The 26,159-nt window shown below is 41.0% G+C and overlaps 1 protein-coding gene across 3 annotated transcripts in view; it reads right to left on the reverse strand.

Annotated features, from left to right (window-relative positions):
* Positions 1 to 26,159, reverse strand: part of LOC147883111 (uncharacterized) — a 114,278-nt gene that overhangs the window by 66,549 nt on the left and 21,570 nt on the right. For all 3 annotated transcript variants that reach the window (XM_087399814.1, XM_087399816.1, XM_087399813.1), the window contains 3 exons: positions 6,821 to 6,955; positions 6,565 to 6,620; positions 99 to 206 (listed from right to left, as the gene is read on the reverse strand). In XM_087399814.1, coding sequence (XP_087255940.1) covers positions 99 to 206; positions 6,565 to 6,620; positions 6,821 to 6,955 — 299 coding nt within the window. The remainder of the gene's footprint in view (positions 1 to 98; positions 207 to 6,564; positions 6,621 to 6,820; positions 6,956 to 26,159) is intronic.

Genomic DNA, 26,159 nt, shown 5'->3' on the forward strand with positions numbered 1-26,159 from the left:
ACACCGAAGTCAATGCACTAAACTTCAAGGAACAAGAGATCATTAAGTAATAGAAAATGTTCAACTAGAAGCTCAATATAACTGTAAATAAACAATACCTGAACTCTCCAAAATCTAGCACCTGCCTATGATTGTAGAGCCCTGGTGATCTTGACAGGCCTACCCTCACATCCAACTTGGTAACAATCTTCTTTATGTCTTTTTCTCTGTCCTTCAAAAGAAAACTCTGATCACAAGAAGTGAAATTAAGAGTTTCAAGCAGAATAGCAACAAAACAAATCTCAAAAACTAGATCCTCCTTATGGATTTTAAATATAAGACATAGACATTGTCATTGTTTGATGTGTCATTTCTAAGACCAGACCTGCATTTTAAGCATTGTAGTCACTCAAAAGGTTACAAACCATCAACTCCTTCATGCATAACTAGGACTAGTTATTATCGCATCCCCATGGCCTTCTGTCTCTCTCTCTCTCTAGCTCGGACAGGCAAGTTTTCGAAGACAGCACTCAACCCTGGACCACATTTTCACCTTGAGGGCTATGATTGAGGAGGCGAAGCTGAGGCACCAAAAAGTCTATACTTGCTTTGTAGACTTTCATAAGGCATTTGATACTATCCCACAGTCCCGCCGGATCAAGAGGTTACAGGAGCTGCAGCTCCAAGAGATTATGATCTGGGGGGTTATGAGTTTATAAAAGTCTGGCAGAGGAAGGATACGTACCCCAAGAGGTCTATCAGATTGGGTTGAGAGCACTATCGGAGTGAAGCAAGGCTGCCCCCTCTCACCGACTCTCTTCAGGCTATATATTGATGAGATCACATCCTTTGTAGATCCCCTAGACGGAGAGAGTTCACTTCTGGCTGACCTGATGGTGCAGATACAGTTGTACGCAGATGACAGTCCTCATATCATCCTCAGCAGAGAGATTGGAGAAACATCTAGAGACCCTGGAGGTGTTATGCGAGAGAGACTTGACACTTAACCTTGGAAAAACCAAGGTTATGATCTTCAACACCTCACGAGCAGTGTCCCATCGCCATAGCTTCACGTACCGAGATGAGCCAGAGGAGATAGTGCAGTCTTTACACATATCTAGGGGTAGAGTTCACCGAACCAGGTTCCACAATGATTCATGCAAGTACAGCACGACTCACACGAGGTCGGGGTGCCCTGGCCCGACTAGAAAGGCGGTGCTTCCAGGCACACTTCCAAGACCCTCCGACAAAAGGTTGGCTTTTTCACACCCTAGTGAGGCCGACCGCTATGTATGCAGCACCTTTTTGAGGGAGTGACAATTCAGCGACAAAGTGGAAAAGATTTGAGAGGCCATAGAGGTGACTATGGGTTCCACGATGATTTGAAGTAAGCCCTCGGTCCTCCATCAGATTATACGGGCAGAGTTCACCATGACCCCTCTCCAAGTTGATGCCATCTTTCACACAGTGACTTTTCTCCACAGATTCTGGGCCGTACTCCAATGGAGATTACCGTGGCTAGCACTGGAGTCTTCTAGGCGACTGGCACAGAGCGGTGTGGGTATCCACATGGTTTGTTAATCACGGCATTCAAATGGACAGGCTTCCCCCCTCTCAGTACCGCATGGATGTACCACCCGAGATGATCTTGCGAGATAAGATCAACCATATCATACGGTTGGACCTCCTCCAGCTCTATACGTCTAGGGCCTAGGGTAGAGAGGAACTCCCAACCAAGATCCAATTCTACCATGACCACTTCCTGAGGGTCTCGAAGCATGGTCTCGTCATCACAAGCACTAAGGATTGCCATCGCGCAGTTGCAAGTCTCATCACATCAACTGAGGATTGAGGTAGGGAGAGTTGGAGGCATACCTAGAGAGCAGAGGATCTGCAGACTATGCGAGATAGGAGAGGTTGAGATAGAGGAGCACTTTTTATGTGTCTGGCCAGTCTACTACGAGATCAGAGGGCAATATCCCGGCCTCTTTCAAGAGGGGCATGGCTTTGGTCCGCTAACACGGTTGATCCCATTTTCCCGACCAGGATTGTGTAAGGCTCTATCTAATTGAGATGCAACGACAGAGAGATAAAGCTTGGTGAGATGAGAGCATCATGGATCAGCAGTGAGTGTCTCCGCGACGATGCTACCAGACGAGAGGCATACACTCCACATGCTACATGGAGAGTGACATGAGCACGCACAATCAAGGTCCGGTCTATTTCAGCCCTCAGAGGAGGAGACCACCAGAGACGAGGCATCACCCTTGACGTAGCCCATCGGATACAGAGATCGAGGAGACCACGTCCTTCACCACATCAAGAGACAGCTCGACACATGCAAATACGAGAGCTCCTTACATCCCATTAGGGAACCACCAAGGTACTTGGATATGTGGACCCTGGGCATGGTACTTGTTGCTTTAGCTCTAAGCACTTGATACTCTTATACTTTTTTTGATACTCTACTATTTTGCTTACTAGTTTAGCATTGTAGATTCCAGCAAGGGCCTTAGTGAGCCCTTTGCTTCAGCCACAGCGGCTTGTATGAGTTTCTTTTGGTTTTGTACTTTTGTCTCATAGGCCCGCGAGGCCTCCTGCAAATGTTAATACCTCTCTCTCTCTCTCTCTCTCTCTCTCTCTCTCTCTCTCTCTCTCTCTCTCTCATATATATATATATATATATAGAGAGAGAGAGAGAGAGAGAGAGAGAGAAAGTCTATATTAACGTCCCCAAGAGACCAAGAGGTCAATAGGACAATGTGAAAACCAACTAGTACATCAACTTAGGGAGGGCACAAGGCAGCTCCCAAGGAGTGCAAAGGCAGATCCATTTTATTTAAAGTACCTATATGATAACTAGATAAAACATACATATATATAGCTGGCCATACATCAGTTTAAGACTAAGAGTCTTTTGGTTTTGATTTAAACTCTTCAATGAGTGCTACTCCTTGGTGGTAGCCCATTTACCATCCTTCCTGGCAGCCTGAAACTTTGCTAACTCCTTTGCCTTATCCTTCACTTGAGCTCTTGTGCGTTCTTCGGCTATCCATAACTTAGTCCCTTTCAGCTTGTGAGATTGTCCTAGTATTTTTATAAGTAGGTCTGGTGAGTTAAATGTAATAATAGCATGACCATTACGCCAACCGATCTGAACTGCTCAAGCTTCACCATTATCATCATGATTGTCAGAATTTTCATCTGCGCCAGCTGTCCAAGCAATAGTAGGCATGGCTGCTTTGACATGTGCAAAGGTATCATTGAATGATTCCTCTTCTTTATACCATCCATTTGGAAGCCCTCAATTCTGATCTTCAAAGCATTGTCCTTTCTAGGTGCATGTTCTTTAATCTCTTAATGAATATCAGCTTTGTTGACCTTTGCATCGAACTCCACAATCACTTCTTGCTTGGCTGTTTGCACTTCAGTTTGAACTAGATTCTTGACTGCAGAGACTAGTTGGGGGGTAGGGGGGAAGCATTGCATGACTTTGCAAACCTCGTCGATGACTTCCTTCTTACAAGGTCCTTCCAAAACTTGAATTCTAGTTATGGCATCCGCCAGCTGCATCCTTAGCTCTCTCACTTGATCCTATAGGAAGCAAATATGTTCATGATACCAATCATGAGTCGGTCAAAAAGACCACCTCGTTTCCTACATTAATGCAAGGCAAATGGACCCTTCATCGATTTCCAAGATTTAAATGCAAATTGACCTTGGGTCGATGTCAAAGCTCTAAAATATGTTTTCATCAGGATCATGGCTTCACACACATCACATATTTGAAGTGTACATCGAAAAGAAAAAGTATATCTAAGCTGCCTACAAGGTACTACGGATCTTTTTCGATACTGAGCCAATAAACGAAGTTGCATATTGACTAGAAATCCACGTGAGTCTTCTAAAGCAATATCAAGGATTAGAATCCACATGACCTGTACAAGAAAAGCCCCTAGAGGTGAGAAATGGAGGAAATCCTCGAACCGAAACAAATTCTATATCACACCAACAAGAAAGGATCCAAAGGCCACGTTATCCACAGATACCTTGTCAAGTTCAAAAACTACTTGTCACTTGCTTACTAAGTAGGTGGATGAGGAATATTTCTCGGAGTATCCACAAGTTTTACAATTGCACCAAGAAATTTTCAATTGAGGGGAACTGATTACAAGCAGAGGGAATGTCACGAAATTGTACATATCCCAAGAAATAGGGCCAGGCAGAGGGCCTTCACTGATAAGGGCTGCTCCTTTAAGGAGTTCTTTAAAGGCTTGCATTATAAGAGGCAATCTGCAAATATTTGCCGAGTTAAAAATTTGGATGCTTTTTGGACTAATTCCTGCTCGGGCATGTGATGGTCACTTTGCTATACAATTTGGCCAGGTTGATTCACAATCTCGTGATGTGATGTCAGCTCGATAGGTCACTCTTATTTTGTCTCCATAACAAGCTATGCAACTTAAAGTCCTTTGAAGGAGAGAGAACTCAAGATATGACTGGAGCATGTGGGAAATGAAAAAATCCGGGTTGGGATGGTCTCACAGTGGAGTTTTTTCTATAAGGTTGGGATACCATTTCTCTTGCATTATTATATATGGTTAACCATGCGTGGGAAACTCAACAAACGCCAGCCAATTGGAAAAAAGGATTGATTAAATTATTCCCCAAAAAACACCAGTGTGAGTCTTTTGCACATAAGATACCCATTAGTCTCATGCTTGTCATCTATAAGCTGGTTGCTAAGATGATAGTTGCTCGTATCAAGGGTTATCTACATGAGGGATTGCACCCTACACAGTATGGTTTTATTTTCCGCAAATACATTATAGACAATACTGCCAATGCCTATGTGGGGATTGAATAGGCAAAGTATGCTGAACATGATGTGTTCCTACTACACGTGGATATTGCTAAAGCTTTTGATACAGTTCAGTGGGATTTCATCACGCAAACTATGAAATCTTTGGGAGTTGGGAAAAAAATGCAGCATGTTATCTCTTGGTTGTATCAAGATAGTAAAGTTGCTGACATTCTAGGGGGTGATATTACGGATCAATGGACTCTTTTCTTTCAGTACGGCAAGGCTGCCCTCTCAGTGCTTTAGTTTATGCCATAGCTGCTCATCCTATGCTTCGTTACATGGATCATTTAGTAGCTACAGGTGCTTTGCACGGTTTGGAGATACATGGCAGAAGACAACTGATTGCACAAGTATATGCCGATGATTCCCTTTCTCTTCTCTCGTAATACAGAAAGGGATCTTTCATGCCTCATGTGTGCCTTATCCTTATGTGGGACGGCAGCTTGTCTGCATGTAAATTTTCAAAACTCTAAGCTTCTTTCTTCCTCTCCATGTGAAAGATTGGCATCATATTTTATGGCCTGGAGACATTGTTTTGCCAACACAGCTAGTACATCATCTTGGTTACCCTCAAGGATGGACAGTCACTCGCCTCCAGCAAATGGATTGGGTGCTAGATAAGCTGAAGAAGAAATCGGCTACCTAGCCTTTGCCCGTCCACTTTCGCATAGTCAAGTCCATTCTGGTTGCCTACTCTGGTTGCCTACATCAAGTTTTATTTTCCCTTGATGATGTATGTTACCTATGTTCCAAAAATGCATGTGTATGTGCATGCGCATGCGCATGCGCATGTGCATGTGGATGTGGATGTGGATGTGTATGTGTATGTGTATGTGTATGTGGATGTGTGGGGGTGGAGGTCAAAATGGACCTGAATGTCTTTACATATATGTAATGCATATGAATTTCTACATAAGTCTAATGCGTAATATGTTTACATGAATATATGCATGTCTAATGTGTAATATGTCTATGTATGTCTAATGTGTGATATGTTTACATGCATAAGTATATGAATAAGATACATATATCTAGATGAATCCAGGAACATGGCCAAACTCATCCTCTAAAATAACACAGTGTGTGCGAGAGATTGAAAGCCACTCATAAGATTGAAAATCGTAAACACCATAAGTATATGAATAATATATAGTTATAGACATTGATATACATAGGTATATATGCATACATATATATTGTCTCCAAAGAGTTCCTTTCAGTTGTATAAATGGGGACCATGGGAGCTTTCGTGGTTTTTTTTAAATACCTCCAGGAACAGGGAGGCAGCATACTCTTTGAAGATCTTTTGCTCTGATCTTCTCTTTTATTAAACTTGAAAACGTTGTCTATTATTTGTGCGACACATCTTCATTGCAAGAAAAGTTTCCCTTTTGCATTACTCTTTTAGGGGTAAACTTCCTTTCAGCGAATATGTCCGAAACATTGTAGCTGGTACAAAATCTATCTCAACAAAACATATATCTAGATGAATCCGTGAACGTGCTCAAACTCATTCTCTTATGAACAAACAGACAATGCATTTTTAACCTTGTAACATTTGACCACAAGGTCAGCAACCATAAACTCCATTAAAAATAGCAACACTACCTACTATGACATCCTCACCTACATCATCAGCACACTGCCAGATGCAGAACATAGTATACCACATGCGTACACATACATATCCAACATGCTTCACGTTCAAAGTAGAAACTCACCTGAATTTATATTTCTGAAATGACACCATCAATTCATCCACAGTTATGTACCCAATCTATTCAACAGAAATTGAGTCAGTCTCTTTTAAATTCCAAGGTACGTACTTCTAGATAATTTTCATGATACACGGCCCTTAAAATGTTCATAAGCACTGCACTTTGAATCCTTTGTGTCCTTGAGTGCCTATGAGCCAAATCTGACTTTCACTTTAACTTTAAAATAAGCGGTTCCTCATATTGCCAAATTCAAATATACCTTCTGTTTGTCTAATTCCTTGAAAGTTTCAAAAAGTTCATTTTCTCTGTTGATTGCATATTCAGCAAACTTCTCAAATGCGATTCTGTTTGTCCTTTCTGTGTCGACAACTTGATTCATGAAAGCTTGAACGTCCTTGCAAAACCAACAAAACAATAATCTTGACAATCACACGAGAAGATACAAATAAATTTCTCTTGGAGAAAAAGTATAAGTTAATTGTAAGAAATCCATGATGAGAATACAACTATGAGTGAACCACAGACCAAGCAAATGAATGAGATTGTACATGTAGTCTCTTGAAAAAAGTGAAATATTTTACTTGTAAAAAAAGTAGTTCCAAGGGTGGAGGGTTAATTAGGGCAAATCCCAAGCCAATAAGAATAGTCTCAAATCCATATAAATTGCAGCATGTGGAAGGGGAAAGAGAATTCTACCGAAACCTGAGATAGGAAACAAAATCAACAAGATACAACAGGTAAAGAGTCAACAATGGCACAACCCAATCCCAAAAGATATCTAAAAATAACAAACCCAGGTCCTAGTGGTGTGTACTGTCAATACATTCTCTGGGACCAAACGAGGATGGCACTAACTTTTGCAGCCTTGGAACCTCATTGGCATAAATGCTAGAGGGTGGGTAAAATCCACAACCAAATTTCAATCTCATCACCTACTCTAATATGCCTGCAGAGTACACACTGCAGCAAAGTAATAGTAAAGTTAAGCCCTATGTGAGGAGTCATGGTTGATTGGTCGAGATGCTAAATGGATGGCCCTTTGAAAAAACTACTAAGATACGTCAACATCAGCCACAAGAGAGACTGGTAGAATCCAATAAAGCATCACCCCAAGTCACGGTGATGATCAAGTTCCAAGAATCTACAGCAAATCATGCATTACATGTCCTAGGCTAAGTAGAAGACCAAAGATAATGCTAAACCATGTTGCAACAGTTGACGATAACTAAGTTGAAAAGTCCGACCAATGAAATGGAGTAGTCAATACAGAGGACCCTTCTACAAACGTAATTGTGCAACTACTGCAGTCTGCAATGGTCAATTGATTATGGTAGACAAACAACGAAAATGCCATGGGAAGGACTATATTTGATGAAGTGAGGGGCTTGTAGGAGTGGAGAGGAATGTACACCAAATGAGAGAAGGATTAGGGCTATTAAGAAATGGCACTTATAGAGGGCGAAGGGTTGAACTAGAGCAGAGTAATAAACTATGAAAAGGAAAAGAAGGGAGCAAAGAGAAGGGGCATGGAGGAGATGAAAAAAAAGAATCCTAGCCAAGAGGGGGGGAAGAGAGAGAGAGGGAGAGAGAGAGTACACACACTCAAGCAAGCGAGCGAGAGCTTGAGGACTAAGGACTAGAGGTCAGCCTCAACTATACCTTATGATAATTTGGAATGGATGGAATACACTCTCATTTACTGTGACCATCCTAACTCGAGTGTTCAAGCATAGAATCCTATCTAGAGAGAGAGAGAGAGAGAATCATAAAAGATGACATACAACTGCTGGTCCCTCAATTAAGAAGGCATTCATCTTGGTCCCCACTGACAGGCTTCGACAATAGGGTTGAGGCTATAGGGCTGAGACTAATTGTATAGAACTGTGCCCATGAGCGGACTAAGGGCTGTTACTAACGGACTGAGGGCTGTTATATACACGTATATACATGTATGTATATATATATATATAATGGAGTGACCTGCATCTACAACTCCCTTCCCTATCTCATTCCGCATTGACTTGTACACACCTAAATCAGCCATAACATGTCTGCTTCTATTCCTTTGTTCAGCTGCTTGATCCCTATCAGTTGAAGGCATCGATTGCACCTCCACCTCCACTAGAAAACAAAGTTGTCCCGAATACATGTTTCCTTGATCAATGCTACGGGAGAATCTTATGCCACATCAAGATAATACGCTTCTAGCTCAAGCTCCATTATATATATATATATATATATATACATACATACATACATACATACATACATACATACATACATACATACATACATACATACATATATATATATATATATATATACTTTTTTTTTTAAAACATACATATATACATATATATATATATATACTTTTTTTTTTTAAAAACATCGCTAGAACACTGTATTTACAAACTAACAAATTTCAGTGTACTGGCACTCTAACACAATTCCCTATTCTAGGGAATACCTGCAATCCCACATGCACACTGACTAGGCATTTGACACAGGCATAACCCAAATACCACTTTTCCCTATACTAGGGAAATTCCTGCAAATCAACTCTGACTGAAGCACACATGCATATACACAAGCATAGTCTCAAAGACTGTCCCTTTTGCTGTACAGGAATAAATCAATTGTAAACTCTGCTGTACAGAAACAAATCAACTGCAAACTAAGATGTTGTATAGAAAGGAAGCAAATGGGAAGGAATGATGCTCCTTGGAAGTTCCACGAATCGCGGATGTCTCGAAGCCTGCTCTCTGTCTCGGAACGATACGCTATCTACTGCTTTGAGTAGCTGCTAGATGACCTGAAGGCCTCGGCATGAATTTTGAGAGCGAGGGACCCGTCAACCACGCACTGTCGTTGAGTCACCCACATGACCATACCGCTGCCCGTGTGTCGCCCATCGCTATCTGTGAGCTCCACGAAGTAATTCTGCACTCTGATCATCCGCCGAAGGTCTTACGCCTCCACGAACTATCTGCAAGCTGTCAACGATCTGTTACCTCAACTGCATCACGTTGTCCCGATCGTCAGCGCTCCCTTCATACGCGACTCCTCTCTTTCACGTGCCACCGTTCCCATGCCCTACTGCTCGTCGTTACAGCCTTGATCGAGCAATTGATACGATCATTATCTAATTCTCTGGCTTTTTCGTCGACCGAACCAAATTTTGCGTGGCTTAATTTGTCGCATGGAGGTCACGAGTCCCTTGACTCTTTTCCTCCGTTTGGCGTCACGCCATCTCTAATTCCCCAAGTTTCTCAATCGTAGTTCCACGTAAGGGAATCCGCCTCAGCCCACGCCGTTCCACCACCTGTGCTCCGATGCCCCAAATCCCATTCGTCCAACCTGGAGCTCTGATACCAAAATTTTACGTACATTTCCTAATTTACTACACTACTGCAAATCACGGGAGTAGCACCACAGATATTTCTCCCAACCATATCCTTGCTAGAGCGTGAGAGCACACAGAGAAATCAAAATCACGTAAAAGTTTTTTTCTCTTTTTCTCACTCACTCCAACAAGCCCCATCTCCCTAGATGGATCTAGATGCCACATGTCATCATCCTAGGGCCTTTCCTAATGCATCTTTTCACCCCTCTCTTGGGATGCTTTAATTTCCTTTGCCCCTAGGCACATTGCTTGCATTAGGCCCTTAGCCTTAGATCCACCTAGTCTGGTGCTATCAGCCCTCACCTAAGACCTTGACATTAATTCCCTCCCGATCATTTACATGAAGCGCAAAAAAATATATTACAAACGTAGATCCTTAAGAGAAATGTCAACTGATTCTTCCGAGATCATGCTACCTCGGCTAGAGCATAACACCTGCAGGTCCCTAATCCTTCATGTCAAAGGCCTCATGTAACTTGGCCTTCAATGCATCTAGCTCATTAGAGAAGGAAAAATTGCATGCACGAAGAATGGAAAAGCAGTAGTTACAGCAAAGAGGAAGGTGGGAGGAAAGCATAAATGGAATTCGAGACCCTCAAGATCAAAGTATGAAACGTGGGAGGTTGGACTTTGGACAAGGTCATAGCATTGGAAGATATCGAAGACATATATACTTATAATCTTAGAGACATCGGAAGATTAAGGAAATGAGTCCCCAGAAATTAATGGGATTTCTGAAAACTTCCATATGAAAAGCAAGAACACAAGTAGGAGGGAGAGGGTTTGTTGGGATATCATGCTTATCAGCATGGCATTTGAAAAAACAGCCAAGGTCATAAAAAAGGCCCACACAAGCAACATATGTGATTAGAAATAGCGACAAAAGAAGGAAATGTCACGCTGGCAGCACGCTACTTTGCACCCCCAGGAAAAACCCTTTATGCATTTGATGGCTATATATATATATATATATATATATATATATATATATATATGTACCTATGTATATACATATATATATGTATACATACACATGTATACACATGTATAGATACATGTGTATATACTACGCATGTATATACACATGTATAGATACATGTGTACACACACACACACACACACACATATACATACATACATACATACATACATACATATATGTATATGTATATGTATATGTATATGTGTATGTACATATATATGTATATATATGTATGTATGTACATATATATATATATATATATATATATATATATGTATGTATATATGTATGTATGTATGTATGTATGTATGCATGTACATACATACATACATACATACATATATGTACATATGTATGTACATACATACGTATGTACATACATATGTACATACATATGTATGTACATATGTATGTATGTACATATCTATATATATATGTATGTACATACATATATGTATATATGTATGTACATATATGTATATATGTATATATGTATGTACATATATGTATGTATGTATGTACACACACTTTTTTTTTTGGGTAAAATCCATTGTATTTATATTCTCATAAATTTACAATATGGGAAGTCTCCCACACACTAGCAAAGAACTCCGAAAGAGAGCCCGATAGAAGAACTCAAAAACAAGTAGAGAACACTTCAAGGCTAGTAGCATCCAAATCCCTTGCAGCAAGACTGTCATGTAAGGATTGCTTGAGGGACATTCTGAAGAAAATATATGCCTGAGGAAACTGTTGACCCATCCTAGAATGCAGTCTCTGTGTCCAGATGGTCCATAATACCCAAAAGCGAGTCCAATGAAAGAAAAGGAGTAAAGGAGACATCTGAGATGAGAGGCATCCAAACATCCAGAAAAGTTTCCCAAATCTGATAGAAGGGAACCGAAGCCGCAGTAAATGAGAAACATGAGTGATCAATGTGCGAGAGTGCGGGCAAAACCATAATAAGTGAGGAACTGTCTCGCGGGGATGAGAGCAACGGGGGCAGAAAGGAGAAGCAATGCGGCGTGCTGCCAATTTCACCCCAATGGAAAAGGCTCCCACTATACATCTCCAAAAGAAAAGCCTCTGTTTCAATGGCAATTTGGCTTTCCAGATTTTCATGAGTCGGGATTGCCACCAAGATAAAGGCCTATCCAAATTCCAAAGAGTGTTGGCATGCTTGTCAATCCATGGCTGTGGAAGAAGAAATCTGTAAACCTTCGAGGAGGTCAGATTGTGTATTGAGAGCGTATGGGTAGCAGGAGGTATGGAAGTCAAATTCCAGTCCATTAATCTGTCCTGTGCAAACAGTGGAGGAACCGGAACAAATGGCTGCAACATAGTTGAAAGTGTTCTCCAAATGGATCTATGATGCAGACCCAAGGAGAATGTCCTGCAAGCTTGTGGAAATGAAAGTGTATAGCCTTGTTGATCCACAACATCACCAACAAATCTTATGCCCAATTTCATGAGATTATATGCTTTGATAGGTGCCTGTAAAGTGAGAGGCGATGCGAACACCTTGCTCCAATGGATGCTTTCCAATCGAAAAGAATTACCATGATGAGAGGAAGCACCTGTCCATTTTGCATATGAAAGAATTCTCTTCCAATCATGAAGAAAAGCAGTAGAAACAGGGCAACCAGGAATTTTTCCCTGAAAGGAAGATAAAACTGCTTCCCAGTGATCTGTAATCCAATGCCCATATGCATGGGAAGCCATGTTTCCACACATAGCTGCTAACATAATAGCCCATGGTTGTTTTTGCTGAAAAAAATCAGCAATCATAGTGCTCTTTCTTGCCAACATATGAACCTGGAGATTGAGAATATTCAGCCCCCCATGAGTCTTGGGTGAACAAATAGACTGCATAGGTAGTAGTCGCAAAGCTTTTTTATGAGATTTGCTTTTCCAAAATATCTCCATAGCTTGGGACATATAGGAAGCCAAATGCTTGAAAGACCAAGGAAGAAGAGGCAAATAAAATTGCACATATGCCATAATGATGGACTGTACTATCCGGAGTCGAACATGTAGAGGCCAAGTGGACAAATGCCAGTATTCCAGCTTCTTATTGATCTTTTGAAGCACCCATTTGAGCTGTTGTTGCGGAGTAATGTTCCAGCCAATGGGGTATCCGAGATGTCTGAAAATAGTAAGGGAAGAGATAATGAGGCCTGGCCAAAAAAGTGCATGCCAATCAGCTTCTTTCAAAGCTAGAAGTTTTGATTTCTGAAAATTGATATGCAGTCCAGCAGCTATGCCAAAATCATTCAGTGTATGCATCAAACGAGAAAGATCACTTTGAGAATTCCTTGGCATGAAGTATGAATCATCAGCATAGGCCTGTGCAAGAAAAGACTGTGCCCCTGGAATTTGCAAGCCATGAAGCTGTCCTGTATCTGCCAGATAGTCCATATGCAAGAGTAACGGATGGGTAGCAATGGCATACAGTAAGGAACTAAGAGGGCAACCCTGTCTCACTGAACGAGTCATAGTCCAGGTTCTTGACAACCCACCACCAAGCAAGCACTGTGCCGTGGCGTGAGAATAAAGCCAGTAAATGATGTGGACGAGTCGAGGGCCAAATCCCAATTTTTGCATAGTTTGAGAGATGAAATCCCAATGGACAGTATCAAAAGCTTTCGCAATGTCTACTTGCAGAATGAGAACATCTTGTTTAGAATATTTGGCATACTCAATCGCAAGCAAGGCATTGGAGATATTGTCAGTGATCTGCCTTCTGGGGACAAACCCATACTGCCTAGGATGAAGTCCTGCTTGCAAGAGGAAACGAACCCTGAGGACAATCATTTTAGCAATGAGTTTGTAAATGACAGGCATGAGGGATATAGGCCGCCAATCAGCCATCGTCTCACACAACCTTTTTTTGGGAATCAATTTTACTAGGCCATGTTTCCAGGATGGAGGAAGAGATTGTTCTGCCCAAGCATGATTGATCATTAGAAGGAGAGTGTTCTTGAGATCACCCCAAAATGCACGGAAGAATTCAACAGTCAGTCCATCCCAACCAGGGGAGCTGCTTTTGCGTAGATGACTCAAAGCATCTTCCAGTTCACTAAGCATAAAAGGCTGCTCCAATGCATGGGCCTGTTCCCGAGATACTATGGGCTGAACATGCATAAGGAATTGAGACCTGGCTGCATTTACTTGCATCAAATGATCAGGTTGAGAAGAAAGGAGATGCTGAAAATGACTAGAACATTGCAATTCCAAGTCTGATTTGGAAGTGGTCCAGGTGCCATCAGCTTTCTTGATCCTGCAAATATCCTCCTTTCGCCTATCCGCATGGAGACTTTTAAAAAAGGCTTTGGAGGAGCAGCCCTTATCCAAAAGGGGTTTCATACGAGCTCGGATTTGCCACTTCTTTAATTTGCGAAGATCATTTTGATGGATGATATGAACCGCATAAGCACAAGAATCCTGTTCAGAAGAGGTAAGCTGCCTATGAGAACTGATTGCATCCATTTGCTGCTTGTGGGATTGAGCCCATTTTATCTTGAGCCGAAAGTTTTCCATGTAACTCCGTCCGTAGTCTTGAATAACAGCCTGTAAGCGATGAGCAAGACTGATCCAAGCAAAATCCATATCCTCCTGAGCATGTAAGAGGAGGGGACGGACAGCCACTCTCACCATGTTCTGAAATTGTTGATGAAGCAAGTAGGCACTATTAACATGGAGCAAGCGACGACCAAAAAAAGGCATATCATCTGTCAGACGTGCTATTGATAATGTCAAGCATACTGGAAAATGATCAGATAGCAGGAGGGAGTGATCAATCCGCAATGTACATGTAAAATCAGCATACTGCTGAGCATGCAGCAAATACCATCTGTCAAGTCGAGCCCAGTAATGAGTAAAAGCATTGTGATGATATGTATAACCCATATCTGTGTCCCTTGTTGAGAGCCATAGATCTTCTGCATGCAGAGATGAGAGCATATCTTCCCAATGTCGGAACTCAGTGGGGATCATGTGAGAGCGATGAGTAGTATTGTCTTGGGAGGCAGGCGAATTGTTAAAGTCTCCACACAAAAAAGCATTGGAAAGCCATGGGTATTGTTTGAGAGAGGCCCACATTTGAGCTCTAGTCGCAGAAGTTTGTGAGGCATAAACAGATGCTATTTCATAGAGAGTATCCTGCCAGGTGCACCTGATCACCATCCATCGACCCTGAGGATCATTGTGGGCCACCGTGGGCTGTATATCATGTTTTACCAGCATGCAAACCCCCGAAAAGTGCATTGTACCAGCATAAAAAATATCATAACCAGCATAGTGGCCTTGCTGGCCAGCCAAGAAGTGTTGGTTGTGTTCTTGTAAGGAGATCACATCGGGATGCATTCTATGTACATAATGCCAGAAAAGTCTCCACTTATTGACATTGCAAAGACCCTGAACATTGTATGTAATGCAAGTAATTGAAGTAGACATAAAAGATATGTACAGTCAAACCAAAAGGCAGAATAGAGTGTAAACTGTCAGGCCTCAGCCATGACATCAACATCCACCTGGGCTCCTGGATCATTAGCTCTATGATCCTCATCATTATCACATACAGGGATGCCTCTTTTTAGCACATCAACCCACAGTTGAGAAGCAAGGCTGTCAGCAGGGGAAGAGGTCTGACCAGGGGTAGAAATTGAAGCATCCCAATGGCGAGATTGTAGTGGACGTGGTTTGAGAGCAAAAACCTTTTTGGGTTGCTGCCAGGCACCCTGGGGAGAGACATGAGATTCTGAAATTTTGCCCTTACCCTTATCCTTTTGCTTAGCTGAAACCTGAAGTACATTTTCTTTGGAAGGGACAGATTTGAGAGCCACATCACCCAGTTTGGTAGGCATTGCCTTAGACCCCGAGGCATAAGTCGGAGGGGGAGTATTTTCTGGAGCAATAGCTGTGGGTGGAAGCTGATGCAGAACTGCAGGACACTGTGAGGCTAAGTGGCCAAACTTATGGCATGTGAAACAAGCACCTGCAAAAACTCCCCATTTCAAGTCAAAATATTTTTCACCAAGGGAAACATCCTCCACTTCTACCGCAATGGAAGGAGGGGTTGGGTGATCTGTATCCCAAAGAATACAAAAGCGATTGCGATTACCCGAAGGGCGGGGTGGGCATACAACTTGCCCCAAAGTGGCTGCCAAACTTGGTAACTCAGCCCTCATATAGTCTGGAAAATCCACTACCTCAACCCATACGGGGCAGTGATGTCGAATGAGGCTGTGGTAATCTTTGTTTGGCGACCATGGCATGACATGCACCATTTGTCTGCCATAGAAAAGGGGCGACATCTCCAAAATCTGCTGGCGATATGAGGCATCCGAAAAGTGCACCTCATAAAAACCCCTAGAAGCAAAATATACCCCTTCAACAAAGCAGCCTCCCAACAATGCCTGAACCCACTGAGCCACATCATTTGCTGAAGGTAACTTTCCTGGGAAGAAGATGATAACTGCTTGCTGAGAGAATTTTCGAAGAGGAGCAACCAATGATGGAAGCTTCAACTTGTATTTGATGGCCGGGGGAGGTTTGGCCCACTCCTTCCGGCTGTACTGAAATTCATCTTTAAGCATATCAAAGACATAGTGAGCGTCGACCGAATCTGTAGTAGAAAAATCAACCTGTTGTCTTTTGGAGTCCTGGGTCGACTCCTTACGAGAGTAGCTTTTGAACTGATCTTCCATGAAGAGAAACGGGGCAGGATTGAAGGAAGGGCGGAACAAAGAAGGGCTGTACGGACGAAGAATAGGCTAGAGATGCGAACTGTACGGAATGAAGGAGGAGGCAGGGAGAGTAAAGACTGTACGGATTTCAGAAGTGGAAAGGGCGGCTGACGCAGCAGGCAAGACTATATGTACGGAAAAGGGCAAGTGGTACGGCGGTGCAACGAGGAAGATGGCGTAGGGCAAGCAGACGCGACGGAGCAACGCAGGGAAAGAGACGTGTGGCTGTACGGCGTCCGTACAAAAATACGGCGTCCGTACAGTTGTACGGGCAGAACGCAGGAGCGAGCGGAAGAGCGCAGGGATGAGCAGAGACCCGCGAGTCGTGTTCGTTTCTGTCGCACACTTCGTCTCCCTCGCCGTCGTCACTCACACACACGACACCGAACCTCTCTATATGTACACACACACACACACACACACATATATATATATGTATATATGTATCTATATATGTATGTACATATATGTATATATGTATGTACATATATATATGTATGTACATACATGTATATATGTATGTACATACATGTATATATGTATGTACATACATGTATATATGTATGTACATACATATATATATAGAGATATATGTATATATGTATGTACATACATGTATAGATGTATGTACATACATGTATACATGTATGTATATATATACATGTATGTATATATATATATATATATATGTATGTATATATATACATGTATATATATACATACATGTATGTATATATATATATATATATATATATATGTATGTACATACATGTATACATGTATGTACATACATACATATATATATATATGTATATATATATATGTATGTACATATATACATGTATGTACATACATGTATACATGTATGTACATACATGTATACATGTATGTACATACATATATACATGTATGTACATACATGTATACATGTATGTACATACATGTATACATGTATGTACATACATATATATATATATATATATATATATATATATATGCATGTACATACATATGTACATACATACATACATACATATATATATATGTATATCCATGTACATATGTATATACATGCATGTATATACATATGTACATGCATATACATATATATATATATATACATATATATATATATATATATACATATACATATACATATATATATATATACATATACATATACATATATATATATATACATATACATACATGTATACATGTATATATCTATCTATATATCTATCTATACATACATGTATACATGTATACATGTATGTATATATATATATATACATACATGTATACATGTATACATGTATGTATATATATATATATACATACATATATATATATATACATATATATATATATATATACATATATATATATATATATATATATATATCTATCTATATATATACATGTATACATGTATACATGTATACATGTATATATATAGATAGATAGATAGATAGATATATATATATATATATATATATGTATATATATATATATATATCTATCTATATATATACATGTATACATGTATACATGTATACATGTATATATATAGATAGATAGATAGATATATATATATATATATATCTATCTATATATATACATGTATACATGTATATATACCTAGATGAATCCAGGAACATTCCCAAACTCATCCTCTAAAAACACAACATAGTGCAGTTTCAATCTCATGATAGTCACTCACAAGGTTGAAAACCATAAACTCCATCATGCATAGCAAGGACTAGCTACTATGACATCCCCACTGACGTCATCAGCGCCCAACAGTGGGTGTAGACCATAGTATAAAAATATGCTCTCACACATACAAATCCACACACCCACACATACTGGAGCATCCATTTATACAAAGTCTTCGTACTGACTTTCTGTCGGCACTCCGGAGGTGAAGGGCAGACTCAGCGATGATGAAGGCTAGCACTAAAGGAGAAGGCTAATCAAAAGGTAGTCCAAAATCTCATCATTCAAGCTACAACTACTTGTGAAGTCTAAACATTTTCATTTTAGTCTCTCCCCAATGAGCATCTAAATCTAAATCTAGCTGATAGGGCAACGCACCATTTAAGATAGAAAGAATTATCACAATACCAGCAGGCCGCAACTTGGTGTATATATAAATATATGTACACATGTATATATATATATATATATATATATATATATACATATATATATATCTCTGTGTGTGTGTGTGTGTGTGTGTGTGTGTGTCTGTGTACATATATATATATCTATATATATAGATATATATATGTATATACATATAGATATACATGTGTGTGTGTGTGTGTGTGTATATACATACATACATACATACATACATACATACATACATATATACATACATATATATATATAGGTATATGTTGTGTTTTTAGAGGATGAGTTCGGCAATGTTCCTGGATTCATCTAGGTGTATATATATATATACATGTATATATACATGTATATGCACATGTACATATATATATATATACATGTATATGCACATGTACGTACGTACGTACGTACATACATACATACATACACACACACACACACACACACACACACATATATATATACATGTTTATGTATATATATGTATATTCATGTAATATACATATATATATACACACATGTATATATATACATGTATACACAACACCCCCTCTTACTATCTGATCATTTTCCAGTATGCTTGACATTATCAATAGCACGTCTGACAGACGATATGCCTTCTTTTGGTCGTCGCCTGCTCCATGTTAATAGTGCTTATTTGCTTCATCAACAATTTCAGAACATGGTGAGAGTGGCTGTCCGTCCCCTCCTCTTACATGCTCAGGAGGATATGGATTTTGCATGGATCAGTCTTGCTCATTGCTTACAGGCTGTTATTCAAGACTATGGACGGAGTTACATGGGAAACCTCAGGCTTAAGTTGAAATGGGCTCAATCTCACAAGCAGCAAATGGATGCAATCAGTTCTCATAGGCAGCTTACCTCTTCTGAACAGGATTCTCGTGCTTATGTGGTTCATATCATCAACCAAAATGATCTTCGCAAATTAAAGAAGTGGCAAATCCGAGCTCGCATGAAACCCCTTTTGGGTAAGGGCTGCTCCTCCAAAGCCTTTTTTAAAAGTCTCCATGCGGATAGGCGAAAGGAGCATATTTGCAGGATCAAGAAAGATGATGGCACCTGGACCACTTCCAAATCAGAATTGGAATTGCAATGTTCTAGTCATTTCCAGCATCTCCTCTCTCTTCAGCCTGATCATTTGATGCAAGTGAATGCAGCTAGGTCTCAATTTCTTATGCATGTCCAGCCCATATTGTCTCGGGAACAAGCCCATGCATTGGAGCAGCCTTTTATGCTTAGTGAACTGGATGATGCCTTGAGTCATTTACACAAAAGCAGCTCTCCTGGTTGGGATGGATTGACTGTTGAATTTTTCCGTGCATTTTGGGGTGATCTCAAGAACACTCTTCTTCTAATCATCAATCATGCTTGGGCAGAACAATCTCTTCCTCCATCCTGGAAACATGGCCTAGTAAAATTGATTCCCAAAAAAAGGTTGTGTGAGACGATAGCTGATTGGCGGCCTATACTCTCATGCCCGTCATTTACAAACTCATTGCTAAAATGATTGTCCTCAGGGTTCGCTTCTTTTTGCAAGCAGGACTTCATCCCAGGCAGTATGGGTTTGTCCCCAGAAGGCAGATCACTGACAATATCTCCAATGCCTTGCTTGCGATTGAGTATGCCAAATATTCTAAACAAGATGTTCTCATTCTGCAAGTAGACATTGCGAAAGCATTTGATACTGTCCATTGGGATTTTATCTCTCAGACTATGCATAAATTGGGATTTGGCCCTCGGCTCGTCCATATCATCTACTAGCTCTATTCTCAGGCCACGGCGCAGTGCTTGCTTGGTGGTGGGTTGTCAAGAACCTGGACTATGACCCGCTCAGTGAGACAGGGTTGCCCTCTTAGTTCCTTACTGTATGCCATTGCTACCCATCCGTTACTGTTGCATATGGACTATCTTGCAGACACAGGACAGCTTCATGGCTTGCAAATTCCAGTGGCACAGTCATTTCTTGCATAGGCATATGCTGATGATTCATACTTTATGCCCAGGAATTCTCAAAGTGACCTTTCTCACTTGATGCATACACTGAATGACTTTGGCATAGCTGCTGGACTGCATATCAATTTTCAAAAATCAAAACTTCTAGCTTTGAAAGAAGCTGATTGGCATGCACTTCTCTGGCCAGGCCACATTATCTCTTCCCATACTATTGTCAGGCATCTAGGCTACCCCATTGGCTGGAATATTACCCCGCATCAACAGCTCAAATGGGTGCTTCAAAAGATCAACAAGAAGCTGGAACACTGGCATTTGTCCACTTGGCCTCTACATGTTCGACTTCGGATAGTACAGTCCATCATTATGGCATATGTGCAATTTTCTTTGCCTCTTCTTCCCTGGTCTTTCAAGCATTTGGCTTCCTATATGTCCCAGGCTATGGAGATATTTTGGAAAAGCAAATCTCATAAAAAGGCCTTGCGACTTCTACCTATGCAGTCTATTTGTTCACCTAAGACTCATGGGGGGCTGAATATTCTCAATCTCCAGGTTTATATGTTGGCAAGAAAGAGCACTATGATTGCTGATTTTCTTCAGCAAAAACAGCCATGGGCTATTATGTTAGCAGCTATGTGTGGAAACATGGCATCCCATGCATATGGGCATTGGATTACCGATCACTGGGAAGCAGTCATGTCCACATTTCAAGGGAAAATTCTTGGTTGCCCTGTTTCTACTGCTTTTATTCTCTCATGATTGGAAGAGAATTCTCTCATATGCAAAATGGACAGGTGCTTCTTCTCATCATGGTAATTCTTTTCGCTTGGAAAGCATCCATTGGAGCACGGTGTTTAAATTGCCTCTCGCTCTACACGCACCTATTAAAGCATACAACCTCATGAAATTGGGCATAAGATTTGTTGGTGATGTTGTGGATCAACAAGGTTGTATGCTTTCATTTCCACAAGCTTGCAGGACATTCTCCTTGGGTCTGCATCATAGGTCCATTTGGAGAATACTTTCAGCTATGTTGCAGCCATTTGTTCCGGTTCCTCCACTATTTGCACAGGACAGATTAATGGACTGGAATTTGACTTCCTTACCTCCTGCTACCCATACGCTCTCAATGCACAATCTGACCTCCTCGAAGGTCTACAGATTTCTTCTTCCACCGCCATGGATTGACAAGCATGCCAACACTCTTTGGAATTTGGATAGGCCTTTATCTTGGTGGCAATCACGACTCATGAAAATCAGGAAAGCCAAATTGCCATTGAAACAGAGGCTTTTCTTTTGGAGATGTATAGTGGGAGCTTTTTCCATTGGGGTGAAATTGGCAGCACGCCGCATTGCTTCCCCTTCCTGCCCCCGTTGCTCTCATCACTGCGAGACAGTTCCTCACCTATTATGGTCTTGCCCACACTCTCGCATATTGATCACTCATGTTTCTCATTTGCTGCGGCTTCGGCTTCCCTCTATCAGATTTGGGAAACTCTTCTGGATGTTTGGATGCCCCTCATGGACCATTTGGACATAGAGACTCCATTCTAGGATGGGTCAATAGTTTCCTCAGGCATATATTTTCTTCAGAATGTCCCTCAAGCAATCCTTATATGACAGTTTTGCTGCAAGGGACTTGGATGCCACTAGCCTTGAAGTGTTCTCTACCTGTTTTTGAGTTCTTCCATTGGGCTCTCTTTTGGAGTCTAATGTCAGTGAGTGGGAGACTTCCCATCTTGTAAATTTATGATAATATAAATACACTGGATTTTACCCCAAAAAAAAAAAGTGTGTGTGTATATATATATATATACACACACACACATGTACACACACACATATATATATAACACACATATACACACATGTGTGTGTGTGTGTATATATATATATATACACATATACACATGTGTGTTGGAAAAATGTGGGTCTCCTCAACTAGCTGAGGATCGAGACAAGGAAAGCCACAGGCACACCTAGGAAGTAACTGATCTAAAGTTTATGCACATTGGTGAAGGTGGAGACAGAGGAGCATTTCCTATGTACCTGCTCAGTATGTATATATAAATATATATACACACTTTTTTTTTTTTTTTTTTTTGGGGGGTAAAATCCATTGTATTTATATTCTCATAAATTTACAATATGGGAAGACTCCCACACACTAGCAAAGAACTCCGAAAGAGAGCCCGATAGAAGAACTCAAAAACAAGTAGAGAACACTTCAAGGCTAGTAGCATCCAAATCCCTTGCAGCAAGACTGTCATGTAAGGATTGCTTGAGGGACATTCTGAAGAAAATATATGCCTGAGGAAACTGTTGACCCATCCTAGAATGCAGTCTCTGTGTCCAGATGGTCCATAATACCCAAAAGCGAGTCCAATGAAAGAAAAGAAGTAATGGAGACATCTGAGATGAGAGGCATCCAAACATCCAGAAAAGTTTCCCAAATCTGATAGAAGGGAACCGAAGCCGCAGTAAATGAGAAACATGAGTGATCAATGTGCGAGAGTGCGGGCAAAACCATAATAAGTGAGGAACTGTCTCGCGGGGATGAGAGCAACGGGGGCAGAAAGGAGAAGCAATGCGGCGTGCTGCCAATTTCACCCCAATGGAAAAGGCTCCCACTATACATCTCCAAAAGAATAGCCTCTGTTTCAATGGCAATTTGGCTTTCCAGATTTTCATGAGTCGGGATTGCCACCAAGATAAAGGCCTATCCAAATTCCAAAGAGTGTTGGCATGCTTGTCAATCCATGGCTGTGGAAGAAGAAATCTGTAAACCTTCGAGGAGGTCAGATTGTGTATTGAGAGCGTATGGGTAGCAGGAGGTATGGAAGTCAAATTCCAGTCCATTAATCTGTCCTGTGCAAACAGTGGAGGAACCGGAACAAATGGCTGCAACATAGTTGAAAGTGTTCTCCAAATGGATCTATGATGCAGACCCAGGGAGAAAGTCCTGCAAGCTTGTGGAAATGAAAGTGTATAGCCTTGTTGATCCACAACATCACCAACAAATCTTATGCCCAATTTCATGAGATTATATGCTTTGATAGGTGCCTGTAAAGCGAGAGGCGATGCAAACACCTTGCTCCAATGGATACTTTCCAATCGAAAAGAATTACCATGATGAGAGGAAGCACCTGTCCATTTTGCATATGAAAGAATTTTCTTCCAATCATGAAGAAAAGCAGTAGAAACAGGGCAACCAGGAATTTTTCCCTGAAAGGAAGATAAAACTGCTTCCCAGTGATCTGTAATCCAATACCCATATGCAGGGGAAGCCATGTTTCCACACATAGCTGCTAACATAATAGCCCATGGTTGTTTTTGCTGAAAAAAATCAGCAATCATAGTGCTCTTTCTTGCCAACATATGAACCTGGAGATTGAGAATATTCAGCCCCCCATGAGTCTTGGGTGAACAAATAGACTGCATAGGTAGTAGTCGCAAAGCTTTTTTATGAGATTTGCTTTTCCAAAATATCTCCATAGCTTGGGACATATAGGAAGCCAAATGCTTGAAAGACCAAGGAAGAAGAGGCAAATAAAATTGCACATATGCCATAATGATGGACTGTACTATCCGGAGTCGAACATGTAGAGGCCAAGTGGACAAATGCCAGTATTCCAGCTTCTTGTTGATCTTTTGAAGCACCCATTTGAGCTGTTGTTGCGGAGTAATATTCCAGCCAATGGGGTATCCGAGATGTCTGACAATAGTAAGGGAAGAGATAATGTGGCCTGGCCAAAAAAGTGCATGCCAATCAGCTTCTTTCAAAGCTAGAAGTTTTGATTTCTGAAAATTGATATGCAGTCCAGCAGCTATGCCAAAATCATTCAGTGTATGCATCAAACGAGAAAGATCACTTTGAGAATTCCTTGGCATGAAGTATGAATCATCAGCATAGGCCTGTGCAAGAAAAGACTGTGCCCCTGGAATTTGCAAGCCATGAAGCTGTCCTGTATTTGCCAGATAGTCCATATGCAAGAGTAACGGATGGGTAGCAATGGCATACAGTAAGGAACTAAGAGGGCAACCCTGTCTCACTGAGCGAGTCATAGTCCAAGTTCTTGACAACCCACCACTAAGCAAGCACTGTGCCGTGGCATGAGAATAAAGCCAGTAAATGATGTGGACAAGTCGAGGGCCAAATCCCAATTTTTGCATAGTTTGAGAGATGAAATCCCAATGGACAGTATCAAAAGCTTTCGCAATGTCTACTTGCAGAATGAGAACATCTTGTTTAGAATATTTGGCATACTCAATCGCAAGCAAGGCATTGGAGATATTGTCAGTGATCTGCCTTCTGGGGACAAACCCATACTGTCTAGGATGAAGTCCTGCTTGCAAGAGGAAGCGAACCCTGAGGACAATCATTTTAGCAATGAGTTTGTAAATGACAGGCATGAGGGATATAGGCCGCCAATCAGCCATAGTCTCACACAACCTTTTTTTGGGAATCAATTTTACTAGGCCATGTTTCCAGGATGGAGGAAGAGATTGTTCTGCCCAAGCATGATTGATCATTAGAAGGAGAGTGTTCTTGAGATCACCCCAAAATGCACGGAAGAATTCAACAGTCAGTCCATCCCAACCAGGGGAGCTGCTTTTGCGTAGATGACTCAAAGCATCTTCCAGTTCACTAAGCATAAAAGGCTGCTCCAATGCATGGGCCTGTTCCCGAGATACTATGGGCTGAACATGCATAAGGAATTGAGACCTGGCTGCATTTACTTGCATCAAATGATCAGGTTGAGAAGAAAGGAGATGCTGAAAATGACTAGAACATTGCAATTCCAAGTCTGATTTGGAAGTGGTCCAGGTGCCATCAGCTTTCTTGATCCTGCAAATATCCTCCTTTCGCCTATCCGCATGGAGACTTTTAAAAAAGGCTTTGGAGGAGCAGCCCTTATCCAAAAGGGGTTTCATACGAGCTCGGATTTGCCACTTCTTTAATTTGCGAAGATCATTTTGATGGATGATATGAACCGCATAAGCACAAGAATCCTGTTCAGAAGAAGTAAGCTGCCTATGAGAACTGATTGCATCCATTTGCTGCTTGTGGGATTGAGCCCATTTTATCTTGAGCCGAAGGTTTTCCATGTAACTCCGTCCGTAGTCTTGAATAACAGCCTGTAAGCGATGAGCAAGACTGATCCAAGCAAAATCCATATCCTCCTGAGCACACACACACACACACACACACACACATATATATAACACACATATACACATGTGTGTGTGTGTGTGTATATATATATACATATATATATATACACACACACACACGTGTATATATATACGTGTATGTATATATGTGTATATATATACGTGTATGTATATATGTGTA

This window comes from Dipteris shenzhenensis, chromosome 28 (genome assembly GCF_047967505.1).
Source record: "Dipteris shenzhenensis isolate YYH24624 ecotype China chromosome 28, Dip_SZ_1.0, whole genome shotgun sequence".
Taxonomy (NCBI): Eukaryota; Viridiplantae; Streptophyta; class Polypodiopsida; order Gleicheniales; family Dipteridaceae; genus Dipteris; species Dipteris shenzhenensis.